Below are 24,120 nucleotides of genomic sequence, written 5' to 3'. Positions count from 1 at the left end.
GTAGCACACACTGTTGAACCTACGAGGCCTTCATCCACAACTTGATGGAATACTGCTCTCCTCTCTGGGCTGGCGCTCCTGCCTCTCATCTTGCTCAGTTTTGCGCTCTGGAAACCAAGGCCTTCAAAATTATTGGAATCTCCCGCAATGAAGCTGAGTCTATTAGCTTTATCACTTAACCATCAAAGACAGGTCGGTGGTCTGTATTATTCCGTCTCCTTTCCGGTCATGCGCCTTTTCCCATTTCCATGCTCTGTGGACTCCTTCCCCTCAGGTTTATACAGGATGCACATGGTCCACCAGTAAAATATAAGTATCCAGAATCACTGCTCACCTGCACTCGTTTGTTCCTAATTTTTATTCCACCAATGGAACGAAGTTCCTCATTCTCTTCAATATAATTCTTCCCTCCAGGAACTCAAGACATCTGTTCAACACCATTACAGGTCATCCCCTTCCACATCCATGATCTTTTCTACTCCCATGAACCTTACCCAAGGCCATCTCTTTCTGGGTTTCCAGTTTTTTTCTTCCACTTCTGTGATTAAGAATTTGCAGATTGATTCCACCTTGTTCACCCCTGTGTCGTTCCCTTGTTCTCATTCTTCCCCACATTTCTTGTCCTTCAAAGTCTCCCTCTATTTTGTCCTTCGACCCTGCTGTTCGTATGTTATACCCTCCACCCAACTCTCTTTCTGCAGTTATTTTCGTTCTGTTACGTCCTGGTCCGCACTGTGCTCTAGCTCCTCCACGAGCCACAATGGTGTATTAAAAAAGGTCTTCTTTCATATGCAGTGCTGCGGGTAGCATCGTATGCCAGGGCGCAGCTGCGGCACCAATGAGGTGAAAATCCATCTGCCCACTGTAGAAAGCAAACTAGATTTTGACACCGTATCCCTTTTGACACCGAAAATTTATCATCCACAGGAAGCAACTCTGTAGGTCACTAACTTTTCCTCCAGTCTGGCTCCCTCTGATTTCTTACTTCCCCGATCCTCCGCAGCAATTCCAGGATGCATGTGTTATTCCATTAATCCACTCCTGGTTAAACTTCCAAAATCCAGGTGGAGTGCACATACATGAACTCCTATTCCTCACTTCTTCCTTCCATGGAACAGCTTTCTCTTGAAGCAGGTGATGCACTACTATCTCATGTCCACATCCCCCCAAATCACCAGCATACACTTTTTTTTTTTACCCCCATTGATCCTGTCCTGCCCAATCGTCTTATTTGAAAGTTACTGTATTTCCTCCTCTTTCTCTACCTCCTCTCTTCCTGTTTCCTGTTCAATCCCGTGTTCATTATGTCCACCTGGTGCTGCACTGTCTGTTCATACTGTCAGTCACCTTGATATTCCTTGAGCGTCGACCTTGTTAGAAAAAACCCTCCAAACCAAACTAGAACTGCAAAGAAACTGGTAGAGCACATACTGTACCTCCGCCAGGCTGAACAGATTACGTTTTGTATCCCATCCCACCGATAGGTCAGATCTGGATTCGGACAAGAACAAAAGTCGAATCGGGTTCTTGTCCCCTAACCAACTCATCCACCAAGTTTCGTCCGAATCCGTCCATAACTTTTTGAGATATCCTGTTCACAAACAAATAACCACAGACAGACAGACAGACAGACAGACAGTTGGGGGAAAACATTACAACCTCCATCCACCTTTGGTGGCGGAGGTAAATATCGGATTTATATACGGTAGTGCCATTTGCTTATGGTAAGAAAGACTTGATTTTCCTAGGGACATGGGTGCTTCCTTGTCTACACGATGTGCATCTGATTAACCTTTTTATCCTCAAATTGTATCTTCATTAATTAATTATTTTCTAGATATACCTGTACACGCATTCTTATTTGTCTCGGTATTTTGCAATTTACCATGACAAGAATGCAGGAAACAATTTTTGTGTATTCCGTTGTCTTTCAATTCTCTTTTGTTGTTCTTTGACCTGGATATCTAGGTACTGGTGCCACATATGCAGATGGAAGATGGTTAAACTCATGGATAAACTGCCACTTATGGTTAAACTGCCAAAATATAGGCTCTCTGCTCACCTTCACTCCTTCATTCCTCTTTTTTCCCGCCTCTAAAACAAACTCCCTCACTCTCTTCAATCCCACTCCACCCTCCAGGTCTTTAAAACAGCTGTTCGCCACCATCAATTATCTTCCCCCATCCAAAACCTTGATCTTTTCTACCCCCGCTAATTCACCCCAGATACACTTTTTTGAAATACCGACTTCTTTCCTGGAAGTCCTAGCTGTGTCCATGTGTTTTTTTATTTTACCTCTCCCCCCCCCCCCACCCCCCCTTCCCATTCCTCCTCCCTCCAAGCCCTCTCCCTCCCACAGATCTCCCGATGTCCCTGCTCTCCATCTTGTTCTCCCGCTCCCTTTATCATATGTTTTATGTGTCAGTTTGTCTTTTTGTGATTAATGTTAGCTCTTACACGAGCCTCGACCTTGTATACAAAAAAAAACAAAGTGGGGGCCATTGGCCACCAGTGCAGAGCCTTACCGGTGATAATGGGCTTGCTGAAGGTGGACTTCACTTTAGCATTTGTCCCATTGATGAAGAGGGTGAAATCTGCATGTAATGGGACTTCTCCTTGTTCAAAACGACAAGCTTGTTCGCTGCCATCTTTCCAGAAGTAGTTCGGACACTCCTCTGGGTAAGGCTTGTCAATGTGCCTGTATACACGCCACCGTTAATGTAATATGAGATTTACCAAAAATCTTTGCAATATGTAGTTTACTTTTCATGTACTTTGGATCATGGAGGAGCTTTACATGCAGAGACATTAGACAACATCAGACTTGATTTCAGACAAACACAGCCGGTGACTTGTTTGGGAAAGTGATGTAACTTCCTGGTGCATTGTGTGTGTTGGTAACGCCACATTGTGATGTACTTGTCTCCGCAGTCAATATAGGATAATTAAATAGAAATCTCTCCGCTCACTCCCATAGCTCCCATGGAAGGCTGTCCCAGAGGGTCTTTCCATGGTGTATCCTCCAAATACTTATCACTTATCAGTAACCAAGAAAGGAGCTCGTACCAATTTTAAAGTCATCGGTGTGACACAGCCAGGGCCAGAATTGAACCACAGACATTGCACACTCAGAATGGCTGCTAAACCCGCAAACCGCAGAATGCGATAAATAACTAATGATAATCTCAATGTGCAACCGGCATAAAAAACAATACATGCAAAAAAATTTTTTTTGACAAATATCGTGATGTGACTGTGCCCAAAAAATGGCCCAAAGTTATAAGGGGGTCACAGCATCATGATCTCCCAGAGGATGTTCATGAAGTGGGATCAGTCACCAAAGTCATGATGTAAAACACAGTTTTAGTGCTGGTTTCTGATTACCAAGGTGATTAAACAACAATCCCAAATGGATGAAAGGTATCAATGGATTGCCAAAGACTAAAGCCTTATAATTTTCGAATAAACACGAGGTCATGGAAAAGTTGAGATTTCAAAGCGACAATAAATGGATGTGGCACCATATTTGGGAAAACTTGTTTGAGAATATTTGCACCAAAAAAATATATATATTCGGGATCCGGCACTCCCGTTACCAAGGGGGGGTTAATCCCCTTGTCCTTTAAGCTGGCCGTTCCCCAAACCATAGAAGTTATAACGCTCCTTCCGGTCGGGAGTAGCCAGGGTGATTGGTCAATGAAGTCCCAAATACCTGAGTGCTACCCCTGGCCGTGAAGCAGGGAGATAACTCCTGCTCGGACCGCGGACAAGATGGAATTTGCCGAGCGGTTAGCAATCCGAAGCCCGAGCCGTTAGCGGTTGACGAACCCGATCCTGAGCGATTGCCGAAATCGTACCACGTATATTCAATTGTGAAAAGACTAAGACGATCGGACAGAAGAAACCAAAGTAAGGAAGAACACAGGAATTTATTAACACCAATAATTAAAGAGGAAACGGAAGGGTAAATGTACAAGGGAAGAGGAAGAAGCAGAACACAGTGCAGTCTTAAACAGTCTTAACTATCACGCCCCAGGACAACACAAACAGACTTACACAAAAGGAGTAATGGTGGCAGGGAGGGAAGGTCCAAGCAGAAGGACGGCGTGGGCTCCGGCTCCGATCCACGCTCCAGCTCCGTGGCGAAACCCGGCAGGTAGCGCTGCTCGTATATTGTTGCACGCGAGCGGACCTTACTTAGCGGGGTTCATATATCGGGGAAGGTATTCGACTTTCTCACTCTCAACGTTCATAACGTGCTGCAGTTCAACAGAAGTCCCCGGCGCAGTCCAATACAGTTGGTCGCTCCCTGCGCAGTTCGTAACATCAGCATCCCCCAGCACAGTTATAGGTAATCGAGCTCTCTTTTGGCGCAGTTCGTATCAAGCAATGCTTCCCTGCGCAGTCATCTTCGTAACATGACAATCAACCCTACCCTGCGCAGTCCGTAATCGGGCTTCGCGCTCGCACTTATATCTCGCGCGTTGAAATCAAGCCGCCTTCATAGGGCTACGCCCACTAGCGAGCTTACCTCAGCCCTGGTTGATCGGCGAGGGCTCGCTGGCTCCACCTTTGATGATAAGTCGATGGGGGGGCCACGCCTCCTCCCCGCGCTCCGCCCTTCTTCGCCAGCCTGACCGCGTTCGCAATGGCGTTTGATGCAGCAAACGCTGCTAGCAAGCAAGCGGTAAGGCGCGTAATAGCAAGAGAGAGACAACCCCCATCTGTAGGTGTGCATGATGGAGTAGCTTGGAGAGAGAGAGATCAAAATGCACGGGATTGAAGGACCTATCTTATTTAATTATTGCAACGCAGAGTCAAACTATTGGAAACAGAGCCTTACCTGAAACACATACTAAAGAAATAACTAGACTTCCTATTGTGCCCTACGTGTTGTATATGGACTAATTAGGGTGCGACCTTTAACCTTTGGAAGATGAGAATATTTACAGGGCATTATTTATAATGGATTATTATTTACAAGTGCCAGTTCTGAAAACAGTAGCAATACTGTATATATATATTGAAGGAGCTGTGCTCCTACGCGAGTTGAAAGGATTGACGCGACAAAAGACGGGAATTCGTCCGAGTTTCTTTATTCAGCAAAACCAAACTCGGGTACTCTGAAAAGCCGGTTTATCGGGCAGCAATATATATATGCAATCAAACACAGCGAGAGTGGGCGTGCCTGGGTGGCCTGGGCGAGCCCGGGAAAGGCAAGTCTGGACATGCCCGGGAAAGGCGAGACTGGGTGTCTCCGGGCGGTCTGGGCGAGCCCGGGAAAGGCGAGTCTGGACATGCCCGGGAAAGGCGAGACTGAGCGTCTCCTGGCGGTCTGGGCGAGCCCGGTACAGTGATCGCTCCCTGGTTGCGTCTTCGGCAGGTGTAAGGCGATTGTGTATGCTCAGCGGCAACCGCTACACGCGCCCCCCCAGAATCGACTTGCACCGGCAGGGTAGATTTAAGGGGGGTCCTGATGACCCGGCCGAAGCGACCCCTGGAGGGTCGTGGGGGGGGGGGGGGGTCCGGTGTGGTGGTGGGTGGTCGAGCGGGGGGAACCGTGGACGGGGGGCGGCCTCGCCGCGGAGGAAGGGCCAACCGTGATGGTTGGTCGACGTCCACGTGCGCCGGCTTGAGGCGGTCCACCGAAATCCGGTCCGACCTGCCACCGACGTCGATGACGAAAGACTTGTCGTCCCATCGCAGGACCCGGAAGGGTCCGTTGTACGGCGCCTGGAGCGGCCCCCGGTGTGCGTCATGATGCACAAAAATGTACTCCGCTGTGCGAAGCGCTGGGGGGACGTAGGACTGGGGGCCACCGTAGCGGGACGTTGGCACGGGGGCAAACCGTCGGGCGGCCTTCTGGAGGTCCGAGCGCTTGCGAGCTGCGGACCAGGGACTGGTAGCGTCGGGCACGAACTCGCCCGGGACGCGTAGCGGCTGGCCGTAGACGAGCTCGGCGGTGGATGCCTGGAGGTCCTCCTTGGGGGCTGTGCAGAGGCCCAAAAGGACCCACGGCAGCCGGTCGGCCCAACCGCCGTCCTGAAGGCCGGCCATGAGCGCGGCCTTCATGGAGCGGTGAAAACGCTCGCACAACCCATTGGCTTGGGGGTGGTAGGCCGTGGTACGGTGGAGCTTGACCCCCAGGTTGCGGGCGACCGCGCCCCACAGCTCGGAGGTGAACTGCGGACCGCGGTCCGAAGAGATGTCCGCCGGTGCGCCGAAGCGGGCGACCCAGGTGGCGATGAAAGCCTGCGCCACGTCGACGGTGGTGGTGGAAATGAGGGGAACGGCCTCCGGCCACCTGGTGGTCCTGTCCACCATGGTGAGCAGGTGTGTGAAACCTCGTGATGGGGGAAGGGGGCCCACCAGGTCCACGTTGACGTGGTCGAAACGCCGTTCGGGCACGGTGAAAGGTGCCAGCGGGGCCTGGGTGTGGCGGTGGACCTTGGCCCGCTGGCAGGCCATGCAGGCGTTGGCCCAATCGCAGACGTCCCGTCGAAGTCCGTGCCAGACGAAACGCGCCGACACCAGCTTCTGGGAAGCTTTCCGGCCCGGGTGGGAAAGGCCGTGGAGGGAGGCGAAAACGCGGCGCTGCCAGGTAACGGGCACGACGGGGCGAGGCTGGTCTTGGGAGACGTCGCAGAGCAGGACAGTGTCCGCGAAGGGGATGTCGGCCGGCGTGCCCGGTACCGTGATCGCTCCCTGGTTGCGTCTTCGGCAGGTGTAAGGTGATTGTGTATGCTCAGCGGCAACCGCTACAATATATATACTGTATATATATTTTAAATATATATATTATTTTTGGGGGAATATATATATATATATATATATATATATATACAGTATATATATATATTGTTGCGAATATGGAATTTGGCCTCCATATCCGCTTGTAAATATTCCCCTATTTCCCCAATACTCCCCAACTATCCCCAATCCCCCATTCCCTAGTCCCATTGTCTGTAAACAACAATCAGTAGAGCCGACCATCCCCTTTTTCCCCCATTAAATGTCGTGCCCAGGTCCACCGCATCACACGTAGACAACTTTCGGACATCTTGCTAGTTATTCTTAGTCTATGTCAGTTAAGGACTCGTTTCCATTAATTCTGACTCTTCGTTGCACCAGAATGTGATTATATGGCACCAGTAGTGAGTTTAGGACCTTTCCCATACCTCCTTCCATCTTCTTCCCCAAACAACAACAACAACAACAACAACTACAACTACAACTACAACAACAATTACAACAACAACGACGCTGCACGGGGGAGTGTGCGTCATCACACCGGCTCGGTTAGCCGCCATTGACAATGCGCTCCGGACCATGCGCTCCACGGGGTTACCACGAAGGGGCTCCTTGTCAGTCCCCCGTCAAGGGCGGAGCCGGTAACCCCCCCCGCACGCACCCAATGAGAAGCGACGTGCCGATTCCATCTGGGGCGGAGCTAACGAGCCGAGGGCGTGTCACTCCCCGCCGGATATACGAAGCGACTCACCGGATGTGAGGTGAGGTGAGATGCGCCCCCAGCTTGAAGAAGAGCAAGTCACTACCTCCGAGCGCTGCGACCTCCCTGCATGCTGCATCTCTGGACCGGACCGAGCCGATTCTGTCCCTGAGCCCAGGTGCACCTGGAGCCATCGATCCTGCCTTTCCTAGCCATCAATCCCCGTGTGAGTCAGCCTTTTGTCCCGTTTATCTGTCGTCTGTTGGGAATAATATAAGAGTGTGTCTAAGTGCTTATCTTACTATGCTGTCCCTCTTGTAGTTGTAATCTAACCTTCCGTAACAATATAACCTCCTCCGGAGGTCTTGAGAACTGAACCCTGGTGTCGTGTCATTTGAATCCCAGCTGTGTGTCTTTTCCTTCATTGACCTAGCGTAGCGCGATTAGTCAACGTTCGGGTATAATCGGGTAACTTGTGCAGACGTGGTCATACCAAACCGCTCGGTAAATAACATCTAAGCCACGTCTGTAACAATTGGTGTCGAGGAGTGGAATTCGAACCCGGGACTAAATTTATTAGGCCCAAATTTGTAACAATTAGAATCGATTCGGAGCGCGTTTCCCGCGCGAAATTATAACGGCGAAATTTGATTTTGTTATACGAAAATAAAAACCCGAATTTTGAAAGTCGCGCTATGGCGGATCAAGACAGCTGGGGTCCGGTAGGGGAGAGTGAGGCAGGGTCGGTCCAGGACCAAATTGAGGGACATGAGGGACAGGAGGAGAGCGAAGCAGCGAGGGTAGCAAACGCACAAAATGGCGCCTCGCTGGTCACCGCGCCCGCGACCGTGGCAGCGCCACCGGTGGATTTGAACTTGTTTTTAATACAAATGAAGGCCCTTATGGCCCAGAATAGTGAGCAAATGAGGGCTCAGAGTGAGCAATTGGGGGTAATGGGAAACGAAATGGGGGTAATGAGGGACGAAGCGAGGGGTACCAGTGAGAAGTTAGACAATAATTTTGAGGGGTTAGACAACGGGATAAAAGAGGTGAGAAATGGGTTAATGGGGGTAGAAAACAGAATGGCCGCTCAAGAGAATCAGATAGAGGGAGTGAAACATGGGTTAACGGGGGTAGAAAACAGAATGGCCGCTCAAGAGAATCAGATAGAGGGAGTGAAACATGGGTTAACGGGGGTAGAAAACAGAATGGCCGCTCAAGAGAATCAAATGGAAGGGATGCAAAAAGGGTTAGAGGGGTTAGAAAACAGGATGGAAGGCAAATTGAGGGACATGAGGGACCAAGCGGAAAGTGAAGTTAACCAAATGGGGCAGCAGATAGAGGGGGTCAGAATGGGGGTAGAAGCCAAACTGGATGCTCACAGGGAGGAAATGGAGCAGATGAGGGTGGCATCTGGGCAGGAGATGCAAGTGATGGGAGAGGAGATCAGGAGAGGAGTGAGTGAGGAGGTCGGAGGAGTGCGCGAGGAGGTGAGGCACTGTAAGGAGCGCATGGAGAAAGAGGTGAGAAAGGGGACTGTAAAATTGCAAGGGGGCATAGAGGACCTGACGCAGGAGGTGGAGCAGCTGACGGTGGGACAAACGGAGTTAGTGGAGCAGGTTCAAAGGAACACTGCGGTATTAGGAGGTTTAAAAGCGACACAAAACGACATAAAAAACGACTTGATAGCGACAAAGAGGGAATGTCAGATGGTACGTGAGGGACTGACAACGAGGTTGGACGAGGTGATAGAGGTAATGGAGACGAAGGACCGGCAGGTGAGGACGCACCTGGAAACGGTCAAGGTAGCCTTAGAGGATGAGCTTGAGGAGACGTACCGGGGAATAAAAGAGGTGAAGCAGAAATTAGAAGAAGTGGAAGAAGGGATGAGCGAAATTAAGAAGCGACGGAGAGGGGATAAGAAAGAGATAAAAGAGGAGATAAAAGAATTGGTCCAAAGTCTGTGTTTGGATCGTGATGATGTGCTCATTAACCGGATGAGGGATTCGCAGGTGATGGAGGAGAAGCGAAGAGGAAGAGGACCCGGTGTAAGTGGTGACCAATATGGTCGTGCGTATGATGCGCCAGGTGATTTAATAAGCTTGGGGGTCGAGATGGACCCGGGTGTTCGTGAGAGGCCGTTGGTGAAGTGTGCGACAGGTCTGGTGTGCGAAAGAGGAGGTGTGCGAGAAAGTCCGACTCTGGGGTGTGTGAGGAAAAAGTGCGTGCCAAGGAGTGAGGGTGCTGGCGAGAGTGAGTCGGTCGTAGCGCGTGTGCGAGGGAGCACATGGAAGCGTGGTGTGGTGAGTGTTACAGAGGGTGTGACGGGAGAGTGTGCGCGAGAAAGGTGTGTGACGGACAGGTGCATGGGGAAAGAGTGCGCTGTCAAAGGCAAGGAAGAATGCACACCTGTGGTGAGTGTTACAGAGGGTGTAACGGGAGAGTGTGCGCGAGAAAGGTGTGTGACGGACAGGTGCACGAGGAAAGAGTGCGCTGTCAAGAGTAAGGGTGAGTGCGCTGTCAAGAATGGAGGTGAGAGTAGTGAGAGTGACAAGGAGAGTGAGTTGGTTGTGACAGGTGAGCGAGGATGTACACCTGGGATGGAAGGATGCACACCTGGAATGGTAGAGCGTGAGTGGGAATGCACGCTGGAATTGGTAGTGAGGCACGTGGTTGGGTGTGCGAATGAGAGCACACCTGTGATTGTCACAGAGGAGGTGACAGAGGAAGGGGCGCGAAGAGGTGTGTTGGTGAGGTGTGCTACCAACGAATGTGTGCCAAGGTGTTCGGTGGTCAGGTGTGTGACCAAGGCTGTGAGTGGAATGGGTGTACCTGGGTGTGTAAGGAAAGGTACGAGGAGCATGGGCACGGCTGGATGTGTGAGCAAGGAACGGGCTGCGGGGTGTAAGCGTCCAGGTGAAGCATCGACGTTAGACGGGGTAGAGTTTAGAACGACTTATAGCCGAATCGGGCCCTCGGTGCGTGCTGGGCCTCGCTTTGAACGGCTGCGTCCGTGCTCCACTAGGCGGAGCGGGCAGCCCGATAGAAAGGGTCGTCATGGCGACCACTTTTTGTTGAGGCAGTCCGGCAGGTCGAGATCGGGACATTGGATGGCTCCACGCCGAGAGGGTGCGTGGGATCTCGGCCCGGGTAAGCCCCCGTCCCTGCACCGAGTGCCGGACGCATCCAGCCGCTGGCACAAAACAACCAGCATCCATTGCTTGGCTTTACGAAGCCGGGCTTTGGACAGGGATTGGCGCACCGAGAGGTATTAGTGAGTAGACTGGGTGATGAGGTTAGTGTTTTGGACCCAAAATTAGAGAAAAACAAAAATTTGATGATTGGCAAGGGATTGGCAGTAGTGATTGGCAGATGATGGGTAGCGATTGGCAAATTTTTGATTTGTTGAAATTTGATGTGCAAAATTGGTAGTGAGCGATGGGCCCGGTGGGTAAGGCTGGCATCCCTGCCACCCTTCCCATAGGGGGCAAAGGAGCAATAGCTTATGGGGTGTATGGCAGTGAAAACTAGCCCGGGTGGGTTAGGTTATATTGATAGGGATCTAGCGAAGATGACATTAGGTGACGATAAGGTTAGGTAGTGACTGATACCTGTAGTGGGGACGCAGGTAGATTAGTGTGGATTATAATGACGAGGGAGCGCAATAGTTTAAAGGGACGACTGGGAAGCGCAAGTTTCAGAAGGGAGTAGTTAGCTGAGATGATGCCGTGTGTGTGAAGATTGAACAGGTGAGAATTGAACAGGTGTGATTGCACAGGTGTGCAACTGGACGGGTGTGTGGAGCAGTGTGTGAGTAGTGAGTGTTGTAGATCAGCGCGAATGCGCTTGGGGAGAGAAGGGTGCAGGTGGCACCAGGTGTGAGAGCACAGGTGTGCAAGTACAGGTGTGTGGAGAGAGTTGGAGTAAGTGGTACGGAGTGGTGTGCATGGTGCGAAGGTGTGGATGGGGGAAGAGTGGACCCTTTTCACGGATACCCGGGGCGGGTAGTGTAAGTGTTAGGTAGAGGGTACAGGTAAATTGTGGTTGGATATTGGCATCTGTGGTGCGGGTGACAGAATGGTATTGTGAATGGGTGCATTAGTGTTGTGGAAATGGCTGGGCGTGTAGCCTGTTAGTGTGTGTAGTTGGTTGGGCACTCCACCACTGTGAGGATGTCGGCCAGGTGAGGCCGCAGGTGGGCTCTGGGAGCCGGTAGTTGTGAGTGGGTGCCTGAGGATCCCGGGTGTGGATCGGGCAGCCCAGTGCCAGAGAGGGCACCGAGTGGGGAGAGCGCCAGAGGGCCTTCCCCAGGTAGTTAGGTTAGGGTAAGGAGCCGGTAAGCTCGGAGGCAACTGCAGTGGTGGAGGTGTGCAGGTGGGTAGACCCGCTGGGAGAGGTACACGCCACAGCCCAGAAATTGTGCGAGGGCACCGGGAGATGAATCGGGGGAGTGAGACCCCAAATTGAAGAGCACCACAGTTTGGCCAATGGGAATTGGTTTTTAGAACCCATAGTGTAAGAGGGCCAATGGTTTGGCCGGAGAAAGACCCCGGGTAGTGTAAAGTTGTTAAAGTCATTTAGGAAATAGTTAGGATTGATGAACCTGTCGCACCATACGCAGCCACTTACCTGTGGTGATGATGATGACTCCACACCTGTGTTTTCTTTGTTCTGTGTGCAGGAAATGAGAATTGCTGTGAGGATTTGTGAGACGCATCACGACGTGGATGAGACATTGGGGTGATTCCATCTCTCCCCCCTTAGGGGGGACTGATGATGAATTGGTAATGGCAAATTTTGATGTTCAGTTGGAGATGGCAAATTTTGATGAGAGTTGAAAATGGCAAATTTGATTGGTTAGGAGGGAGAGAAGACGAATTTGGTTTATGGGAGGAACGGGGAAGACAGTAGGGATGTTTGTTGATTTGTAAAATAGATGTTTATGGGTAGTGTTGTGTTTTGTGGATACAGTAAGGGGTAAGGGAGGGGCCATGTAGGTTACCTGGTGGGGGGGAGCGTACGGTAGGAACGTACCTGTCTCACCTGGTTCCCATGTGCCCCCAGTGTGCATTACCTTGCATTGTGTGCACTTTTGCGCCCTTACCACCTTACTCACTTGTCTGCTTCTTTTGTCTCCCACCTCCGAGGATCTGGCTTTGGGGTAGAGAGAGAGGAGAGAGAGGTGCTGGCTTCGCAGTTGTGGGCCTGCACTTTCGCTGCTTGCTGCTTGGATCGATACACCATATGGACCGCAATGTTTGTGGCCACCCACAATGGACCGCAGTTCTTTTGCGGCCAAGCACCACCCATGGATGGACCTATGGGTCAACGTGGCACCTATGCCATACAGGTGAACCACTTATAGTTGACACCACTGAAGGCCACAACACGGAGATGGACGCGGTTGGCGCCTTTCTTTATTTTTGAAAGAAGTGCGGGGGCCGGGTGCACCACACGAGGGCAAGACCAGCGGCAGAACATCGGCCGGCTGTGACACCACACAATGGTTTATTAAACACTTTATTGGTGCACCGGATGGTGCTGACTGTGTGATGGGGTGGTGCTTTTCGTGCTGGGAAAGGGGTGCTCTGCACGTTATTAAAGGCCGTAGGCCACAGAGCACTCGTGGGTTGGTGTATCGATGCTAGCATGCGTGCTCTCTCTATGCATAACATCAGCATGTGTCCCTCCAAAAACAGGTCCTGGATCGTAGTGTAAATATCAGCGTAGTCTTGTAAATAATGCTCCCTACCGGCTGTATGTTTAGTTTGCGAATTCTTTCCGGATTCGGTTATCCTGTGGGTGTGTTTCTGAGAGGAGAAGGGTGCAACGTCGCAGGGGGACATATTTACTCATTTGTGAATATCTGTAAAACTGTCGCACTCAGGGTAGAGTTAATAGTAGAGGGAACTACATTGCGTGCCACACTAAAGTAGGTAAAAATTTATCGGGTCGGGACGCCCCGAGGGTAGAGAAGGGTGCAATGTTGCGAATATGGAATTTGGCCTCCATATCCGCTTGTAAATATTCCCCTATTTCCCCAATACTCCCCAACTATCCCCAATCCCCCATTCCCTAGTCCCATTGTCTGTAAACAACAATCAGTAGAGCCGACCTTCCCCTTTTTCCCCCATTAAATGTCGTGCCCAGGTCCACCGCATCACACGTAGACAACTTTCGGACATCTTGCTAGTTATTCTTAGTCTATGTCAGTTAAGGACTCGTTTCCATTAATTCTGACTCTTCGTTGCACCAGAATGTGATTATATGGCACCAGTAGTGAGTTTAGGACCTTTCCCATACCTCCTTCCATCTTCTTCCCCAAACAACAACAACAACAACAACAACTACAACTACAACTACAACAACAATTACAACAACAACGACGCTGCGCGGGGGAGTGTGCGTCATCACACCGGCTCGGTTAGCCGCCATTGACAATGCGCTCCGGACCATGCGCTCCACGGGGTTACCACGAAGGGGCTCCTTGTCAGTCCCCCGTCAAGGGCGGAGCCGGTAACCCCCCCCGCACGCACCCAATGAGAAGCGACGTGCCGATTCCATCTGGGGCGGAGCTAACGAGCCGAGGGCGTGTCACTCCCCGCCGGATATACGAAGCGACTCACCGGATGTGAGGTGAGATGCGCCCCCAGCTTGAAGAAGAGCAAGTCACTACCTCCGAGCGCTGCGACCTCCCTGCATGCTGCATCTCTGGACCGGACCGAGCCGATTCTGTCCCTGAGCCCAGGTGCACCTGGAGCCATCGATCCTGCCTTTCCTAGCCATCAATCCCCGTGTGAGTCAGCCTTTTGTCCCGTTTATCTGTCGTCTGTTGGGAATAATATAAGAGTGTGTCTAAGTGCTTATCTTACTATGCTGTCCCTCTTGTAGTTGTAATCTAACCTTCCGTAACAATATAACCTCCTCCGGAGGTCTTGAGAACTGAACCCTGGTGTCGTGTCATTTGAATCCCAGCTGTGTGTCTTTTCCTTCATTGACCTAGCGTAGCGCGATTAGTCAACGTTCGGGTATAATCGGGTAACTTGTGCAGACGTGGTCATACCAAACCGCTCGGTAAATAACATCTAAGCCACGTCTGTAACAATATATATATATATATATATATATATATATATATATATATATATATATATATATATATATATACTAGCAAAAGTATTCGGCATTGCCGTTTAACAATAAGTCGCTTCCTGACAGGCATATGAAGAGAGGGGGAGGAGAGGATGGAGAGAGAGGAGGAGGGAGGAAGAGGAGGAGGGGAAGGGGAAGAGGGGGGCAAGGGGGGGAGGTTCGGGGAAGGTTCATATAATCGCACAAAATGTTAGTCATTAAAAAAATGGGTACATAAAACAAAAAGGGAACTCTGTCTACTGTAACGCCATGGCTTGCAAAAGCAGCCTGGATAGCATTCACCAAGTGGCGGTTAATCATATTCAAAAAGGGTGTTATAACAGCCAAACTTCCCCCGCCTTGTGACTAATTAATTAAGTACACAGGTATTTCTGACTTCATTTGTAGAGCCTTCGCCAAGCAGTCGATTCGTTGCCGAGAGAGGTTATCCATCTCCATAGTGACCAATGCATGCGTGACATTGATAAACAGACTCGCTTCAACCTTCTGAGGAAAAGACTAATGCACATTCCATTATAAAACTAGAAACCAACTGAAAATGAAAAGCCTGTCCACGTCCGTTTGTATTCAAACGTCTTCGTCTTCTTTTGCCTGCTCAAAATAACGAAGACAGTTTATTTAAAAAAATACAAAATGAAAATTGATGATTTGATGCAGCCTTGACCTTTGAGTTTTCGATAAATAAATAAAAATCAACTTCTAGATTTTGATTGGAGAACCAACTCAGTGACCCAATATGCAAATTCTTAAAATTTCAGGTAAATTGGATGAAAATTGATGATTTAGGTGATGCTGACCTTTAACCTTTTGACTTTTGGACAAAACTATTGTCCTATTATTAAACTATTGCATTTAACCCCTGACTATCACTTCTCCTTCTCCCTCCTTTTGCTTTAAATATTTCCCTATTGATTCTTGTCTTTTTGCAATTGTTGTTTTCATGTTTTGTTATGCATTATGTTTTGCACTCTGTCAAAGCGCCTTTGGGCTTCATGAAAAGCGCTATACAAAATAAATGAATTATTATTATTATTATTATTAATTTTTCTTCTCAATATTATCATAATAAAGCTTTGTTGAAAAATTGATGATAAAAAATGGTAAATTGAAATTTCAGGTAAATTGGATGAAAATTGATGATTTAGGTGATGCTGACCTTTAACCTTTTGACTTTTTGACAAAACTATTAATTTTTCTTCTCCATATTATCATAATAAAGGTTTGTTAAAAAATTGATGATAAAAAATGGTAATTTGAAGTTTCAGGTCAATTGGAGGAAAATTGACGAATTAATGTGATGCTGACCTTTAACTTTTTGACAAAATTATTAATTTGTCTTCTCCATATTATCATAATAAAGCTTTGTTGAAAAATTTATGACAAAAAATGGTAAATTGAAATATCAGGTCAATTGGATGAAAATTGATGATTTAGGTGATGCTGACCTTTAGCCTTTTGACTTTTTGACAAAACTATTAGTTTTTCTTCTCAATATTATCATAATAAAGCTTTGTTGAAATTTGATGACAAAAAATGGTAAATTGAAATTTCAGGTCAATTGGAGGAAAATTGACGAATTAATGTGACGCTGACCTTTAACCTTTTGACAAAATTATTAATTTGTCTTCTCCATATTATCATAATAAAGCTTTGTTAAAAAATTGATGACAAAAACTGGTAAATTGAAATTTCAGGTCAATTGGAGGAAAATTGGCAAATTAATGTGATGCTGACCTTTAACCTTTTGACAAAATTATTAATTTGCCTTCTCCATATTATCATAATAAAGCTTTGTTAAAAAATTGATGACAAAAACTGGTAAATTTAAATTTCAGGTCAATTGGAGGAAAATTGGCAAATTAATGTGATGCTGACCTTTAACCTTTTGACAAAATTATTAATTTGCCTTCTCCATATTATCATAACTAGGGCATTGCCCGTACTATATCTATATCTAAAATTATATCCCCCCCCCTCTATTTACATGAAATGGTTTGGTCCAAAGCGAACGGCTTGCGAGTACGGTGACAATCCCCCCCCTCTATTTACATGCAATGGTTTGGTCCAAAGCGAACGGCTTCCGGAGTTTGGTAAAGAAATCGCCATCGCGTGCACAAACGCGCAGGAAAGCGAATGAATCGCAAATTCGTTTTTATTAGTTGTAAAACATAGTTTAACGCCAACATAGTTTGCAAACGTGAAATAAATGAATACGCTCTCAAATGTGCCATCCGAGGCAGAGTGTGCCCGCCACGTTCGGCACACGCGATAGTTCGCTGCTCTCTGATTGGTTGAATCGTTTTTTGGACATAGCTCGGTAAGTAATTGTCCGATTAATATGAAACCTTGAAAAGGCACATCCTCGGGTCCCCAGCAATATACCTGGCAAGTTTCAAGTATATCGGACCCGTGGTTGTCGAGAAACAGCGGTCACAGACAAACAAACGTACAGACAGAGATTACTGGAATTATAGATAGACTAGGGCATGCCCGTACTATATCTATATCTAAAATTATATCCCCCCCTCTATTTACATGAAATGGTTTGGGACATGAAATGTTTTGGTTCATTCGCAACGCCAAAGCGAACGGCGAACGCTTTACATGAAATGGTTTGGTGCATGAAATGTTTTGGTCCATTCGCAACGCCAAAGCGAACGGCGAACGGCTTGCGAGTACAGTGACAATCCCCCCGGGGTTTTTATTAGTTTTAAAACATCGTTTAACGCCAACATAGCGCCAACATAGTTTGCAAACGTGAAATAAATGAATACGCTCTCAAATGTGCCATCCGAGGCAGAGTGTGCCCGCCACGTTCGGCACACGCGATCGTTCGCTGCTCTCTGATTGGTTGAATCGTTTTTTGGACATAGCTCGGTAAGTAATTGTCCGATTAATATGAAACCTTGAAAAGGCACATCCTCGGGTCCCCAGCAATATACCTGGCAAGTTAAAAGTATATCGGACCCGTGGTTGTCGAGAAACAGCGGTCACAGACAAACAAACGTACAGACAGAGATTACTGGAATTATAGATAGACTAGGGCATTGCCCGTACGTGGGTGCCCGTTCCTTGCCAAAAAAAAAAAAAAACGCTACCCGTACGCTCTACCCCGCCCGTACGCCCGTAAACAAAAAATAACAACGCTCTTCGCTTCCGCCCTTCGCTCTGACTGAATTGGGAGAAATAATGCGCATAAGAAATCGAATTACGTACCGTAATGGCGGTCAGCTCGTAACGCGCACACTGTCCGGAAGTTCGCATATCGCATATCTATCTATCTATCTATTAATGCCCATTTATTCAATTATCGCCAACGTATTTTGGCTTTTTGCAATTTAATCGCAAGGAAAAGTAGAAAGAGAAGAGGGAAAAAAAGAAAAGCCTTGCCTTGCTGCAAACAGCTGCTGCAAACAACAACAACATGGAAGGCTGCACTGTCCGGAAGTTGGCATATCGCAGTTACGATTATTTTAGTGTTAATGGCCAATTATTCAATTAGCGCCAACGTATTTTGGCTGTTTGCAATTTAATCGCAAGGAAAAGTAGAAAGAGAAGAGGGAAAAAAAGAAAAGCCTTGCATTAACGCATTAACGCTTGCATTGCATTAACGGTTCGGCACACGTGATAGCTCGCTGCTCTCTGATTGGTTGAAGCGTTTTTTGGACATAGCTCGGTAGGTACTTGTCCGATTAATTACAAACCTTGAAAAGGCACATCCTCGGGTCCCCAGCAATATACCTGGCAAGTTTCAAGTATATCGGACCCGTGGTTGTCGAGAAACAGCGGTCACAGACAAACACACAGACACACAGACAGACACACAGAGATTGCTGGAATTATAGATAGATAAAGCTTTGTTAAAAAATTGAGGACAAAAAATGGTAAATTGAAATTTCAGGTCAATTGGAGGAAAATTGACGAATTAATGTGATGCTGACCTTTAACCTTTTGACAAAATTATTAATTTGTCTTCTCCATATTCTCATATTAAAGCTTTGTTAAAAAATTGAGGACAAAAAATGGTAAATTGAAATTTCAGGTCAATTGGAGGAAAATTGACGAATTAATGTGATGCTGACCTTTAACCTTTTGACAAAATTATTAATTTGTCTTCTCCATATTCTCATATTAAAGCTTTGTTAAAAAATTGAGGACAAAAAATGGTAAATTGAGATTGGGTGAAAATTTATGATTTGATGTGACGCTGACCTTTGACCTTTTGACAAAATTATTATTTTGCCTTCTCGATATTATCATAATAAAGCTTTGTTGAAAAATTGATGACAAAAAATTGTAAATTGAGATTGGGTGAAAATTTATGATTTGATGTGACGCTGACCTTTGACCTTTTGACAAAATTATTATTTTGCCTTCTCGATATTATCATCGTAAATCTTTGGTGAAAATTAGATGTCAAAACTCAAATGGTAAAAAGGTTACGGCTCGGACAGACAGACAGACAGACAGACAGACACACACACAGACACACAGACACACAGAAGTGATTACAAAACCTGGTCTCCTGCTGTGCAGGGAACGGGCTAAAACTTTGTATCCATGATTGAGTGTCTTGGAAGAGCAAGAACAGAATGGAAAGGGACAACAGCAGAGTCGAAGTGCGACTGACCTCAAAGCAGGAAATCTCAAATGCAAGTGGATTTGAGGTCTTCAATTTCAAGACCTAAAAGTCATCAATCTAGCTCAACTGTATTCCCCAAGTTATGCTTTTATGTTTGTGCTGTTAAGGTGAACAACATGATTTTTTCCAAAATTTGTTTAAAATTCCCTTTCAATTTCAACCCACATCACTCCCAATTATATTGCAATTCCAATTCGTGCAGGACATGGCGGAATGATGAATTGTTCCTCTTACCAGTAATACAGTCTGTACCGGGTGTCATTGGATACAGCCAAGCCACGTTTCCAGGAACATTCCATAAAAAGGCCGTTGTGTAAGATACAAGCGATGCCATGCGCTGTGGTGCCATTTGCACCTGGAAAACAAAAAAAAAGTGCAAACCGATATAAAAAGGCTGATTCAACTGCTTCCCGGAAGGTGGTAAGTTCAGCAATCTGTGCACAATCATGGGGTCAGATTGATATCACTTGCCAAGCCAGTTCGTCCTTATCAACCGTTTTGTTGGAGGGCTTGATTGAGGAGTTACCTTCACCCGACTCGACAAGCTGGTTATGCCACCAAGCTGGTTATGCCACCAAGCTGGTTATGCCACCAAGCTGGTTATGCCACCAAGCTGGTAATGCCACCAAGCTGGTTATGCCACCAAGCTGGTTATGCCACGAAGCTGGTTATGCCACCAAGCTGGTTATGCCACCAAGTTGGTTATGCCACCAAGCTGGTTATGCCACCAAGCTGGTTATGCCACCAAGCTGGTTATGCCACCGAGCTTGTTATGCCACCAAGCTGGTTATGCCACCAAGTTGGTTATGCCACCAAGCTGGTTATGCCACCAAGCTGGTTATGCCACCGAGCTTGTTATGCCACCAAGCTGGTTATGCCACCAAGCTGGTTATGCCACCAAGCTGGTTATGCCACCGAGCTTGTTATGCCACCAAGCTGGTTATGCCACCAAGTTGGTTATGCCACCAAGCTGGTTATGCCACCGAGCTTGTTATGCCACCAAGCTGGATATGCCACCAAGCTGGTTATGCCACCAAGCTGGTTATGCCACCGAGCTGGTTATGCCACCAAGCTGGTTATGCCACCAAGCTGGTTATGCCACCAAGCTGGTTATGCCACCGAGCTTGTTATGCCACCAAGCTGGTTATGCCACCAAGCTGGTTATGCCACCGAGCTTGTTATGCCACCAAGCTGGTTATGCCACCAAGTTGGTTATGCCACCAAGCTGGTTATGCCACCAAGCTGGTTATGCCACCGAGCTTGTTATGCCACCAAGCTGGTTATGTCACCGAGCTTGTTATGCCACCAAGCTGGTTATGCCACCAAGTTGGTTATGCCACCAAGCTGGTTATGCCACCGAGCTTGTTATGCCACCAAGCTGGTTATGCCACCAAGCTGGTTATGCCACCAAGCTGGTTATGCCACCGAGCTGGTTATGCCACCGAACTGGTTATGCCACCAAGCTGGTAATGCCACCAAGCTGGTTATGCCACCAAGCTGGTTATGCCACCAAGTTGGTTATGCCACGAAGCTGGTTATGCCACCAAGTTGGTTATGCCACCGAGCTTGTTATGCCACCAAGCTGGTTATGCCACCGAGCTTGTTATGCCACCAAGCTGGTTATGCCACCGAGCTGGTTATGCCACCGAGCTGGTTATGCCACCAAGCTGGTTATGCCACCAAGCTGGTAATGCCACCAAGCTGGTTATGCCACCAAGCTGGTTATGCCACCAAGTTGGTTATGCCACCAAGCTGGTTATGCCACCAAGCTGGTTATGCCACGAAGCTGGTTATGCCACCAAGCTGGTTATGCCACCGAGCTTGTTATGCCACCAAGCTGGTTATGCCACCGAGCTGGTTATGCCACCAAGCTGGTCATGCCACCGAGCTGGTTATGCCACCAAGCTGGTTATGCCACCGAGCTTGTTATGCCACCAAGCTGGTTATGCCACCGAGCTGGTTATGCCACCAAGCTGGTTATGCCACCAAGCTGGTAATGCCACCAAGCTGGTTATGCCACGAAGCTGGTTATGCCACCGAGCTGGTTATGCCACCAAGCTGGTTATGCCACCAAGCTGGTAATGCCACCAATCTGGTTATGCCACCAAGCTGGTTATGCCACCGAGCTGGTTATGCTACCAAGCTGGTTATGCCACGAAGCTGGTTATGCCACCAAGCTGGTTATGCCACCAAGCTGGTTATGCCACCGAGCTTGTTATGCCACCAAGCTGGTTATGCCACCGAGCTGGTTATGCCACCAAGCTGGTTATGCCACCAAGCTGGTAATGCCACCAAGCTGGTTATGCCACCAAGCTGGTTATGCCACCAAGTTGGTTATGCCACCAAGCTGGTTATGCCACCAAGCTGGTTATGCCACCAAGTTGGTTATGCCACGAAGCTGGTTATGCCACCAAGTTGGTTATGCCACCGAGCTTGTTATGCCACCAAGCTGGTTATGCCACCGAGCTTGTTATGCCACCGAGCTGGTTATGCCACCGAGCTGGTTATGCCACCAAGCTGGTTATGCCACCAAGTTGGTTATGCCACCAAGCTGGTTATGCCACCAAGCTGGCTATGCCACCAAGTTGGTTATGCCACGAAGCTGGTTATGCCACCAAGTTGGTTATGCCACGAAGCTGGTTATGCCACCAAGCTGGTTATGCCACCAAGCTGGTTATGCCACCGAGCTTGTTATGCCACCAAGCTGGTTATGCCACCAAGCTGGTTATGCCACCGAGCTGGTTATGCCACCAAGCTGGTCATGCCACCGAGCTGGTTATGCCACCAAGCTGGTTATGCCACCGAGCTTGTTATGCCACCAAGCTGGTTATGCCACCAAGCTGGTTATGCCACCGAGCTGATTATGCCACCAAGCTGGTTATGCCACCAAGCTGGTAATGCCACCAAGCTGGTTATGCCACGAAGCTGGTTATGCCACCGAGCTGGTTATGCCACCAAGCTGGTTATGCCACCAAGCTGGTTATGCCACCAAGCTGGTAATGCCACCAAGCTGGTTATGCCACCAAGCTGGTTATGCCACCGAGCTGGTTATGCCACCAAGCTGGTTATGCCACGAAGCTGGTTATGCCACCAAGCTGGTTATGCCACCAAGCTGGTTATGCCACCAAGCTGGTAATGCCACCAAGCTGGTTATGCCACCGAGCTTGTTATGCCACCAAGCTGGTTATGCCACCAAGCTGGTTATGCCACCGAGCTGGTTATGCCACCAAGCTGGTCATGCCACCGAGCTGGTTATGCCACCAAGCTGGTTATGCCACCGAGCTTGTTATGCCACCAAGCTGGTTATGCCACCAAGCTGGTTATGCCACCGAGCTGATTATGCCACCAAGCTGGTTATGCCACCAAGCTGGTTATGCCACCAAGCTGGTAATGCCACCAAGCTGGTTATGCCACGAAGCTGGTTATGCCACCGAGCTGGTTATGCCACCAAGCTGGTTATGCCACCAAGCTGGTTATGCCACCAAGCTGGTAATGCCACCAAGCTGGTTATGCCACCAAGCTGGTTATGCCACCGAGCTGGTTATGCCACCAAGCTGGTTATGCCACGAAGCTGGTTATGCCACCAAGCTGGTTATGCCACCAAGGTGGTTATGCCACCAAGCTGGTAATGCCACCAAGCTGGTTATGCCACATATGCCACAGAAGATGGACGGAGGTTATGTTTTCACTCCTGTCTGTCTGTTTGTTACTTGCGAAAATCAAAGATTTTTCCAAGTATACACAAAGAATTAAGTTAAGCACCCCTACACAACGAATTAAGGTAAGCACCCCCTAATATATATTCTTTGTGTATATGTATACATTGGCATATATTCTAAGGTATGTGAGATCAAATAATGATTGGTATGACATTAGTTATTGACGTTATTGACGTTATTGACGTCACTTGCACGTTATTGACATTACACGTTATTGACGTTATTGACGTTATTGACGTTATTGACGCAAAGATCGCTCGAGGTCTTCTCAGAACAATGACTGTACGTTAGAAAACATAAACGTCATCCACACTGTCCGTGATGGACCTATAGCTCCATACTTAAATTGAGGTGAAAATATGCCTAAAATTCCCCAAAAAATTTCACCTTAAATTATGCAGAATAAAATATTGAAAACGGCATGATTGTTATGTTTTTATGTGACCATAATATCACTTCTCCAGAAAATATAGCAATATCATGGGTATATTACACTGTTTTGACGACAACAAACTTGTAATGTGCGAGGTTGTAAAAAAACGGGGGGGGGTGCTTAACTTAATTCTTTGTGTATATATTGGTTGGTCTTGTGCGTTGTTGGCAAAAAAAGAGTTTTTGACAAGTATGTTGATCACTCCGGTTTGTGTGTTTTTTGTTTGTGTGTTTGTTTGTCTGTCCGCTCACTTATACTTCCCTTCAGGTCACAGTTTTAAACCGAGCTTCACGAAACTTAAACCAAATGGTGGAGTTCGTGGTCCGACAAATTATATAGATCCTTGAGGTCAAAAGGTCAACATAGGCCAAAGATCAACCACTTTTTTTCAAATTCCTAAAATCCTCAATTTTCATCTGAATGACTTGAAATCTGAATAGGATTTACATATCGGCTTACTGAATTCAACCACCAACTATTTTTGAGATCAGCACCGGCCAAAAGGTCAATATAGGCCAAAAGGTCAACAGAGGCCAAAAGGTCAACATAGGCCAAGTCTCTAAAATCCTCAATTTCCATCCGATTGACTTGAAATCTGAATACGATTTGCATATCAGCTTTTAATGAAACCATTCACCAAGATTTTTTGAGATCAGCATCGGCCAAAAGGTCAACATAAGCCACGTTTATAAAATCTTCAATTTTCATCTGATTGACTTGAAAT

General features: G+C 47.7%; 1 protein-coding gene across 1 annotated transcript in view; it reads right to left on the bottom strand.

Moving 5' to 3' along the window:
- Window positions 1–24,120, bottom strand: part of LOC137427696 (interleukin-13 receptor subunit alpha-2) — a 52,233-nt gene that overhangs the window by 14,284 nt on the left and 13,829 nt on the right. Inside the window, exons 7-8 of the mRNA XM_068117370.2 lie at window positions 19,479–19,599; window positions 2,526–2,698 (exon numbers count right to left, since the gene is read on the bottom strand). Of these exons, the coding sequence (XP_067973471.2) occupies window positions 2,526–2,698; window positions 19,479–19,599 (294 nt within the window). The remainder of the gene's footprint in view (window positions 1–2,525; window positions 2,699–19,478; window positions 19,600–24,120) is intronic.

The sequence above is a fragment of the Myxine glutinosa genome, chromosome 5 (assembly GCF_964187855.1).
Source record: "Myxine glutinosa chromosome 5, kmMyxGlut1.1, whole genome shotgun sequence".
Lineage (NCBI taxonomy): Eukaryota > Metazoa > Chordata > Myxini > Myxiniformes > Myxinidae > Myxine > Myxine glutinosa.
Note: the sequence above shows the minus strand (reverse complement) of the source record. Positions and strands in the feature narration are given on the sequence as shown.